The sequence below is a fragment of the Myotis brandtii genome, unplaced genomic scaffold (genome assembly GCF_000412655.1).
Source record: "Myotis brandtii unplaced genomic scaffold, ASM41265v1 scaffold185, whole genome shotgun sequence".
Taxonomy (NCBI): Eukaryota; Metazoa; Chordata; class Mammalia; order Chiroptera; family Vespertilionidae; genus Myotis; species Myotis brandtii.
Window position 1 is genome coordinate 5,320,854 of NW_005356870.1, and position 11,102 is coordinate 5,331,955.

At 48.0% G+C, this 11,102-nt stretch overlaps 1 protein-coding gene across 5 annotated transcripts in view; it reads left to right on the forward strand.

The window, feature by feature from the left end:
- PPP1R3B (protein phosphatase 1, regulatory subunit 3B) overlaps positions 1–8,042 on the forward strand; it is an 8,624-nt gene extending 582 nt beyond the window's left edge. For 2 of the 5 annotated variants that reach the window (XM_005864057.2, XM_005864062.2), the window contains exon 2: positions 3,458–8,042. In XM_005864057.2, the coding sequence (XP_005864119.1) occupies positions 3,458–4,340 (883 nt within the window). In that variant the 3' untranslated portion in view covers positions 4,341–8,042. The other 3 variants (XM_005864058.2, XM_005864060.2, XM_005864059.2) reach the window with 3 other exon arrangements.
- Positions 8,043–11,102: the final 3,060 nt, after the last annotated feature.

Here is an 11,102-nt window from a genome sequence, read left to right on the forward strand (position 1 = left end):
ATAGTTCGGGCTCCTCCCCCTTCTCCAGGAACTGAGCGTAGACCGGTGGCCGCCTCTGCCACCTCCCACAGGGCTCTCCGATGCATCTCCGAGCGAGCTGGGGAGGGGGCTGCCCCGCGGCCTCAAAGGTAGGTGCCCCCGACAGGCCAAGGAAGATCTTAGAGGGGGTGGGGGTGGGGGTGGGTCCGAAAGGGATCCAGGTCGGAGTGACCTGTGGAATCCTCCAGCCTGGACGCTCCACTCTTTTGAACACAGAAAAAGGGGGTGTGGACGGGATTCTGCAAGAAGAGCAGCTAGAGGGCCTAGAAGGACATACTAGAAGATTTGGGGGCCCGTCATGGCATTGTTTCCTGAAGAAGAGGAGACAATTGAGGAAAGACTTGACTTAGGGACGTGGAGAGTTGCTAGAAGGTGTTGGAGCCTGTGGTTTGTGTGGCCAGGCGTCCCTGGGAGACCCAAGGTGCGGAGAAGAGAACGGGAGGGCTTGGAGCTGGGGTGCAGAGGGGAGAGGAAATAAAGGGCTCGTTTGGCAGCGCTGCCCAGGAGCCAGGAATGAAGGAAGACAGCTGGAGGCCTTACCACAAACTTTAAGTTGAGGTATTTGGGGAAAGTTAGTGGGAAGAGAAGAACCATGGGGCATTATTAGTAACCGTGAATGTCAGAGCCAGAAGGGATCTCCGAGGAGAAAGCTGCAGCCCAGAGAGGTGGAGTGACCTGCAGCAAGTGGCACAGCCAGGTGCACGCGTGCCTAGGCCAGGGCTCTGTGTTTCATGTTGGACATTTAGATGGCAGGGACTATGCCATTTTAACTCATCTCCTTTCTGTAATATGCTGCCTCAGCCACAGATACTCATCTCGAAGATGCTTTGGACGATAGTGACAGGATAGAATACAAGTGGCTTTTATGGCTGTGAATAAGGGCCCCATGATCAGAGTACAAAGAGAACGATGTCAACTTTATTCATACTGTGTCAGCCGAACCTTTTGGGAGGGGATCAAGGAATGCTGAAGGGGTCGATGACTGTGTCTTTTAAACATGATAACCTGTTGCGACTGCTTACCTAATGTTTTGGTGTCCTGGGGCGAAGGGAAGGGGGGATTATTGGTGGATCTTGTTTTTCTGTCTTTATTTATAAAATTACAAGAGAATGAAAGGGGAAATGTCTTGGCCTCAATACAAAAAAAAAAAAAAATTTTTTTTCAATTACTTACTATAAAAGGCATAGCCAGAAAGTCAGTAGGTCAGCTACCTGGAACTATGAAGGTCATGGTGTTATTTCCTGCACAAGCCTATAGTTTTCGCAAGAGAAATCACCATGACGTCTAGCCCCAGCCAGCTTGGGCTGGTGGTGTGTAATTTCCCCCTCGTGGAACAGGGAAAGCCTTGATGCAAAACTGTCCATGTTCTCTGGTTATTGTGGAGGTTTAGGGTTTGCCCCCTTTTGACCAGGAACACTGAAATCTACCCTTGGGCATGGCCCAGTCAAGCATCTTTTGGAAGCTGAATTTTTGAGCATCCATACTGGTCGGAGCAACAGCTGCTGATGCCCTCGGGAGCCTGTCCTGCAATGAACTGGTCTCCAGGTCCTGTGCACCCTGCTGGGTCAAATGTGTGTCTTCTCAGTCTGCTTTCCCCCTGGCCAACCTTGGTCACTCTTATTCCCTGGTCTGGGGGAGGGAAAGGGCTGGAGCAGCAGGACAGTCTGTCAGCAGAAGGGGCCTGAGGTACAGCCCGGTGCATCCTGCGTGGGAACTGATCATTTTCATGCCACTTGAAGATAAAAATGCCTGTCCAGGTGCCGTCCTTTCAGGGGCTTAGGAAACTATTACCTTACATGTCTCTGCTGCTAGAACTACTTCTGGGTGATGGTCATTCCTGTCACAGTCCATTGGAGAATTCCTGAGCAGACGGTCAGGAAGGCCTACACTAAACCAGCACTTGGGTGATTGATTCTTGGAGAATGTCCCAGTTAATAAAAATTGGAATCTACGTGTGAGGACAGGCGAAGTGGCCGATAGTCGCATCGTATCTGAGATTGAGGCCTCACCGCCAGTTACGGTCAGACTGAGAGACTGAAGGGGTTCTGGTCAGGGGTTGCTTGTGCAATGCTTCTGGGGCAGTAACCTTTGGGTCAAAAGGTAGTTAACCTCACTTTTGCTTTTCGTGGAAAAAAAGTTGCAAAACCGATTAGGCTCTAGAGGTGCCAGGGGAATTGTTTAATGCGCTCTGGCTCTGGCTGGAACCTCACCTCCCGATCCCCAGCTCTACTTGTTCTTGTAGCTCAGTGGTAAAAGGGATCTCAGGCAAATTTAATTTACACTACTGGGTCCAAACAGTGTAACTTTACCAAATCTTCATTCTCTAACTGTGCCCCTTATTTTCGAATTCAGTTTACACAATATCTTGAGAGTTTCCCAACCTTTTTCTAATGAACTGATGGACTGTTTTAACGTCGTGCAGGAAAGCACGTACGAGGTCGGCTTGCAGGCTAGTTGGCTGGGCAGAGAGAACTTGCAGCTGACCTTGTGCTGACTCAGGCAAGGAGGAAGCGGCTGTGGCCAAGGAGGAACTCTTTCTGCCCCTGTTCATACCCAGGTTGTCAACGGTGGACAGAGTAGGAGGGGCTTTGCCACTGTTCAGGCTTTTATTTTTATTTTTTTAAAACCAACTACCTGTGTTAAAGTTAAAGCTGAAGGTGTAATTCCAGTACACTCTAACAAAGTTTTGCAATGGACCAGGGGAAAACTAAAATGCAAGTACTTTGCAAGTTTAGGTGTTTATTTGTTTTCATTGAACCTATTGCTCAACACTCTTAAAAGTTATCTTGCCCAATTAAGTCAGAATTCTCCTTTCCAGAACCACTGCATGGCCATAAGAACAGATAATAGAAAGCAAATGGCCCCTATAATCTTTACTCCTTTGACTTCCTTAGAGAGGAAACAGTAAGACAAATACCCTTTAAAAATGAATGTTTAGTGGGTGGGTGGGAGGTGATCAACCAAAGAACTTATATGCATATATGCATAACCCATGGACACAGATAATAGGGTGGTGAAGACCTGGGGTAGGGGGCAGGGGCGGGCTAGAAGGGGTCAATGGTGGGAAAAAGGGGACATATGTAATACTTTCAATAATAAAGATTAAAATAATAAAATAAAATAAATGTTTAGATAACTACATTGTGGCTATTAATTATTGTTATATTTTTCTCTGGACGTGTGTGTTTCTCCAGTTGGTCATCGCTAAGTGCCTGCTGCATCCTAGGGAAGTGCTGTCATTCTTTTGAAAAATGGGACCGAACCCATTATGTCTCTGGCTTTCTCGCTTTTTGTCACTATCTTTGGTTAATCTGGACCACACTTGAGTTAATACTGAACGGTAGCCGTGTGGACAGAGATGAAGAAAAGCAATGTCAGTCTGATCTCATTGCTGTTCCTTTCTTTCCCCTTTTGCCAGCGTTCTAGCCTGTTCATCTAACCCCATGATGGCTGTGGACATAGAGTGCAGATACAGCTGCATGGCCCCTTCCCTGCGCAGAGAGAGGTTCGCCTTCAAGATCTCACCAAAGCCAAGCAAACCTCTGAGGCCTTGTATTCAGTTGAGCAGCAAGAATGAAGCCAGTGGAGTGGTGGCCCCAACCATCCAGGAGAAAAAGGTGAAAAAGCGAGTGTCCTTCGCAGACAACCAGGGGCTGGCCCTGACAATGGTCAAAGTGTTCTCGGAATTTGATGACCCGTTAGATATTCCGTTTAACATCACTGAGCTCCTAGACAACATCGTGAGTCTGACGACAGCAGAGAGCGAGAGCTTTGTGTTGGATTTTTCTCAACCTTCGGCAGATTACTTAGACTTTAGAAACCGGCTTCAGACCGACCACGTCTGCCTGGAGAACTGCGTGCTGAAGGACAAAGCGGTCGCAGGCACCGTGAAGGTGCAGAACCTGGCGTTTGAGAAGACGGTGAAGATCAGGATGACCTTCGACACCTGGAAAAGCTTCACAGACTTCCCCTGTTGGTATGTGAAGGACACTTACTCTAGTTCAGACAGGGACACGTTCTCCTTTGACATCCGCTTACCTGAGAAAATCCAGTCTTATGAAAGAATGGAGTTCGCTGTGTGTTTTGAGTGCAACGGCCAGACGTACTGGGACAGCAACAAAGGCAAAAACTATCGCATCACCCGGGCGGAATTAAAGTCCACCCAGGGCCCGGACGAGTCACGAAATGGACCCGATCTGGGAATCTCCTTTGACCAGTTTGGAAGCCCTCGGTGCTCCTACGGACTGTTCCCGGAGTGGCCTAGTTATCTAGGGTACGAAAAGCTAGGGCCCTACTATTAGTGACCACGTGTGACGGAGCCCAGCTGAGTGGGGGCAGACGAGCCCAGCTGCAGTCACAGAGGGACGGAGATGGAAAGCCAAGAGAATAGCTGAACTGCCATCAGGCACACTTTCCGAAAAGAAAGGATCCTATTCACTTTTTCCTTCAACCAGCAAGTCCACAGAACCAGTTTCACGCTCAGAGTGGCCGTAGTGTGCTGGTCTGCTTGGCACCCGTGGCAGCCACAGGGTACGGGCAGGATGGTGCCAGCGAGGGTCTGGACGGGAGCCAGGCCTGCAGGCAGTGCTGGCGAGGCTAGAGGATGGTGGCTTCATAACGACGCCACTCAGAGGGTGCCGGGGCTGTGTGGAGGAGCGGCTTAGGAAAGTCAGTCACTCGGATGTCACTCCATCCCCAGCCACCTTCTGGCCCCTTGCCGTTCTCTGACTTCTCTCCACCTAGCCAGGCCCTCCTACCTCTCGCTGCTGTCTCACATCTCCGCGTTCTTCACATTTTGTCTCCATGCGTTTTTTTGGTGTTTTTCTTCGACAGGTCATCTGATGTTCAGGAAAAGATAATACAGGCAAATCGGCCTGGGAGGCAGGCATTTCCTCTTGCTGGGCCCCGTGTGTATTCCAGCAGAGAGCAGCTCGCCAGTGACCCAGAGTAACTGGCGTCCGTGCAGCCTACGGATTGCTGGCTCAGGACAGGCAGGACAGCCGCGAGTGGGGCACGTTTCGCTTCTCCTCTTGGCTTTTGGGGGAGCTTTCTAAGCACTCAGACTTACCCGGAGTCGCCAGAAGGCTCACTTACAAGGGGTGTTTCAACTTGCTCGGCTGGTTGGCAGGCGTCTTATTCTTTATACGCGGATTGTAGCTCGCCCTTCCTGGAGACTCATCTTTTACACTGTGTTCAGGACAGTTGGGTTGGCAGGTCCAATATATCCTGGAAGCCTTCCGAACATGTTTGCTTTTATTTTGACTGTGATTTACAGGACCCGGGACATTTTACAAGCACCCAGGGACTTTGATTTGGGTGTCCTTATTTATGCTGTGTGAGTATGTGAAAGGGGCAGAGGAGGAAAGCCTCACTAAGTTCTCCGATGTTTGCCAGCTCTGAAATAGCGGACATGAATTGTTCTCCACCACATTGGACACAAGAATTACAAATCTGGTGGGTCATGTGGTTATGAGACTCCTGGGACTTTCACTGTCAGATGGATCCCCAGATCCTGTGATTATTTGGGGGCAAGACTGGTTTGTACTTGGGGGTGTTTAAAATATTTTTACATGTGTATTTGTAGAAGGTTTGGGGTTTTTCTGTTTTTGTTTTGGGAGATTAAATGACTGTCTCGTTTTCCTTTTGCCTGATTTACTAAAGTGAGGTTTCCTAAGGGAAGCAGGAAGTGGGACGCACAGCTACTGGACTCTGCAGGCAGGGAGTCTCCGTCCGTTTGCATTTTCCAAATCAATCAGGAAACACCTCCCAGCTTCTTTGTCGATCCTGTCGGGTGTCGGGCAGGTACGGAGTGTCTTGGCTTCTGGAGTTTGGTGGGTGTGTTTTTTTTTTTCTTTGAACTTTAAAATGTTTTAACTTTTCAAACACTCTTTAAGTTGTGTTTGATGTAATTCTTCTTCCTAAAACTGGCTGTTACTAGTCTGTAATCTCGTGCTTTATTGTTTATGCCTCTCCCAGGTGGGCAGCACTGAGGGATGCCATGATAATGTAATTTCTGGGAAAATCACATTTACTTACGCTGAAATGGGGCAGAACTGTGTTTTATCCAAGCATATCTTACGTCAAGTACACAGAGAGCACTTTGTGTTACAAATCTGGTGGTCAGAGCTCTTAAGAGTGTAAATCTAAATTGAATAGAAGCAACATTTTGATTTTGTTTTAAGAAGTCTCCCCCCTCCTCCTCCTCCTCCATTTCAGGAAAGGTACAAGGTGCACTGTCGTTTACATGTTCCCCGACTACATGTGATGAGATCATTCTGTGTTCATGAGAAAAACGCCTCAAGTGACTTGTGTATGGCTGTCAATAATAGTGATCCTAAGGCATTCCTGTGTCAAAATTTGAAATAGGGTAATTCAGTGATAAGTATCTCTTCTAAAACAGCCATAAACCCTCCCCCTCCCCTGCTTTGCTCCCAGCTCTCCCCAGATATTTTTGCTGGCGGCTCTGCCTGCACGCCCCCAGCCAGTGCACCTGGGCCACTCACCCCACGGGGCAAGTCCTCACCCGCTTGCAAAGACCCTGCTCTCACTAAGGAATCTGGTTGCCCGACTTCCCTGTCAGCATTGCCATTCAGTGAGGTTGTAGGATCTGAAGAATACTGTCTCCTCCTCACCAAGCAGTCCTCCTTCTGTCCGGCTCTGTCCCAGAACATGAGGAGCGTCTCCTTGGCTCACCCTCAGCCCACAGGTCTGCACACCTGAGAGAGGGGCCTGTTTCTCAGTTGTAGACTCCCCTGCAGCCTGACCTGTAGGTTTGGCCCTCAGACAGCTCTTGGTTGTGATGACAAATGGCCTCCAGTCCGGGCTGCTTCCCGAGTCGCCCCAGCAAGCCCAGCCTCCTGCTGGTGGTGTGGTGCTCCAGGAATGGGCAAGCAGCTCCGTTTTGGTTTCATATTTATTCCCCCTGTGCCCTGGGGAGCACTTGCAAATTAGGTGCAATAAATAAGCTGGACTATATAAAGATAGAATAAACAAGCTTTCAATGTTTCTTGGGAGAGATGAAGCATTTGAGTGGGTTTCTTTCTCTCTTGTTTAATATTCTTGTTATATGGAAGCTGGCGAGAAATAGAGTTATGTAGTTCTCTAGAAATTAAATTTCAGAATCAAGGTAGAATTTATTTTTTTCTCTAAGATGTAATTTCAATGGTGGCAAAACATGACTCTTTCAATGTTTTTTAAAGATGTAAAGTTTGAACTGCTAAACGAATTTGTGGTTTTGATCTTTGCATATAATTTGCTTTATAAAAACAAGCGTCACTTTGTAGGCACTTGGGATATATATATATATATATACCCAAAAAGTGGTTGTTTGCTCACTTTTTAGAAATGCCTGTTTCTGGCTCTTAATGGACAGTGAATGGAAACCTTGGTTGTTTTTTCATTTGTTTCCTCTTTTAAAGTTCCCCGACTGGATGTGGTTTGCCGGAACAGGCCTCGTGGCCCTTTGCTCTGGGAGGTCCCGATCTACTTATCTCCTCAGATGTGATCACTGAAACGGGGAGAGTGAAGCTGACAGTGGGATCTTACAGGGTCATCCAAAGACAGCGTGGCAGCTACTTCACTGCCTGAAGTGGGACCCATCTGGGCGGGGAAGGGTAGCTGTGGTTCTGGGCGGCTTTTCCCCACTGTGGTCAGAAAGCATTGCAGCCCAGGTTGTAAAGCTGTGAATGTTTTTACAGTTTTGTTCTCAGTTCCTAGAGATTGCTGGGGCGGGAGGGGGAGGGGGACTCCAAGAATGCAGCTGTGAGGATGGCGTTTCGCTTTGATGTCAATGTGAATGTCCAGCTGAAGTGACTCAGCTTCATCGGATGCCGAAAAGTGCCTTGTCAAGAAATTTCCACGTTTAAAAAAAAAATAATAAATATTTTTGTACACAATGTTCAAGGGGAAATGCACTTTAAAATCACAAGAATGGATGTATTTTGTGTGGTATAAGAGAGTGGTTTGTATCAAATGCGAAAACGTAATAAAGGTAGAAAAAAACACAACGGAAACTGTCCTATTTTCAAACTGCCTCTCTTCTGGGAGTCAGGCTGGGGAGAAAGAGTTTCAAAGCATGTGTTTCCACATACAGAGCACAGGTTTGCAAAGGGATGGATCACAACCAGGGGCTGAGCCAGCGAAGGTGTAAGGCACGAGGAAGGGCTGGGGAACCGCTTTGTAAGCTGTCCCAGCAGCTGATTATAGCTCTGAGAGTAAGTGCTGGCGAGAAGCATGGGCCAGCATCGTTCTGAACCGTTTTTTTAAATGTATATTTTATTTTTTAATTAAACTTACTGGGGTGACATTAGTTAATAAGATTATGTAGGTTTCAAGTGTACATTTCTACGATACATCATCTGTATGTTGCATTGTGTGCCCACCACCAAAAGTCAACTCACTTTCCGTCACCATTTACTGACCCCCTTTGTCTTTTGCTACCACCACTTGCCTTCCCTTTGGAACCACCATACTGTTGTCTGTGTCTGTGAGTTTTGTTTGTTCATTTGTTGCTTTTAGTTTTACATCCCACATTTGAGTGAAATCATACGCTTAACTTTTCCTGTCTGGCCTATTTCGCTTAGCATGTTGTTCTTAATTCATTTTTAAATATATTTTTATTGATTTCAGAGAGGACAAGAGAGTGATAGAAACACCAGTGATGATGGAAAATCATTGATTGGCTGCCTCCTGCATGCCCCACACTGGGGATCAAGCCTGCAACTGGGCATGTGCCCTGACCGAGACCTCCTGGTTCGAACTGTGACCTCCTGGTTCATAAGCCGACCGAACCATGCCGGCCGGGCCTGAATTTATTTTTAATGATCCAAGGACCAGTCACTTCTGACCCTCTCACTGGCTCTTGGTTTAGTATATTCAAAGGTGGGAAAACTGTAAGTGGCTCTCAGAGCTTTTAACTGCTTGATCCCATTGTAACCAGCAAAGCCAGCTCCTGATGGCACCCCCTCTCCATTGGTCATCGACGTTCACCCTAAATAAGATTTCTGGAGATGTCTCATTTCAGAATTCAGAAGTGGGGATGGAGGCAGAGGCAAACGGCAGCCAGGCGATTCCTGCCTGTCGGTGTCCGCCACCCCGGGAAGGCAGCAGCGGGTCTGCAGGGAAGAAGGGGGATAGGAAAGCTTCGCCCTAGGGAATAGGGACCAACAGTGAGCTCATACATAACCGCCTTCCCCAAGAATACAAACACTCTCCACAATTTCCCACCGGAGAAGTGGGAAGGGGACAAAAAGAACACTCTTTTATGAATGTCTATTTGAGATTCAGAATGATTTTAATAATCATATAATTCTGACTTATGAGACAGACATCTCAGACCAACTGGAATAAAAAAAGAAAAAACACTTTCCTCGAGCAATGTTCCCAGAATAGCAAACATCCAGCTCTCTGAATAATTCACTTGAACATTACTGCTGACCTGCCATGTGCAAGGCAGTGCTGGGTGCCTTCTCGACCCACCCCCTGGAAGAGGTGCTCATGTTTTAGGTGAATCCATGGAGAGCAGTGTGCTCTGCTGTCCGGTGATGTCAGGAGTTGGGAAGCTTGGGTCTGGTCTTGACCCTGTCACCCCCTGTCAACTGCTGGGCCTCTCAGAGTTTCTAGCAGGAATAGGACACCAAGGGCTCTCGCTGAGTCCTGAGTCCTTTTAAGAGTTGGCCAAAGTGTCCCTTTTTCAAATGCTTATAGATATAAACTTGTAAGAAGTACCAGGCTCTGCATTCTTCCTAAGGCATGAGCGGCATCCCAGACCACAGCGTGGCTTCATGAAGTGTCAGCATTCCAGCTGGAAGGGAAACAGGGCTCTTCTGATGGGAAAGGACAGCCAGGCCCCGAGTGTGTCTCCTACAGCCATGTAGTCAGTGACGAAGCCGGAGAGGACCAGACGGGTCTGTTGGGTTTTTTCCAAGAATTGTCCCCACAAACTGGAGTCCCTCTCCCAGAGCTGAGACTGAAATGGTGATTCTGAAAGGAAGACCCTCAGGTCGGAGATGCAACCTCCGGGGGTGATCGAACACGCCCATCTGTATGTACAACAGGCACATCCCTCCCAGCGGCTTCCTCAGCACATACAAGGACCGCCAGCCCGTGGAAGGGGGCGCTGGAGACAGTTCTAACCATGTAAAGCTCTGAGACAGCTGACAACTAATGAAAACAAACATTTTAAAAACATGGTGTAGGACACACACACATACGCACACACACCTTCACATACACCTGAGCATATGTGTGGGAGCATAAAAGTGAACATTAAATAATTGGGTATCCAAGGGCCCGATCGGACGGCAGGATGTAATTGATGGTAGGGAAGCACCAACGGGGCCTTGGCTGCAGAGGCATCTAAGAGACAGGATGCAGGATTGGAGGCCTCGGCATGTCCTTGCCCCAGAACAGAACCCCGATGGAGCACAGGAAGGCGTTAGCCCTCATTCCTCTCCCTCCGCCATTGCTGGCCCTTGGAGAGGAGATAGAGAGGGAATCTCAACCGATGCCTTTGTGTCCACGGGTTCTCTGGTAGGTGACATGTCCCCACAAATGCGATGTGCCTCCCAGCATCGGGCCTTCTGCTGGATGAATTAGGCGAAGGTAGGATGAGGATACACAACACACTTTGGGGGCCAAAGACATTCATAATGACCCAGGATCCTGGCCCTTTACCCCAAAATGCAAGATCAGCTGGCTAGATCAGGGGTCGGCAACCTTTACCTGTAAAGGGCCAGACAATAAATATTTTAGGTGTTTTGGGCCACATTGGGTCTCTGTCACATATTCCTGTTAAAAAGAATTTTTTTTTAAAATGCAAACACCATTCTTAGCTGTGGGCCGTACAAAACAGGCCAGGGCTGGACTTGACTGCTGCCTGGAGTTTGCTGACTCTGGCTGAAGAGTCCAATAGGAAGAGTGAGACTTCAGAGCCAACTTGTGGGCCCTCAGCTAAGCCTGGAGTCACCTTTTCAATTTGTTTGTTTGTTTAAAGACCATATAATTGATGGTCCAAAATGGGATGCTTTGGGAATGAATGGGGTGCTATGAATTGCAGGAGCAGT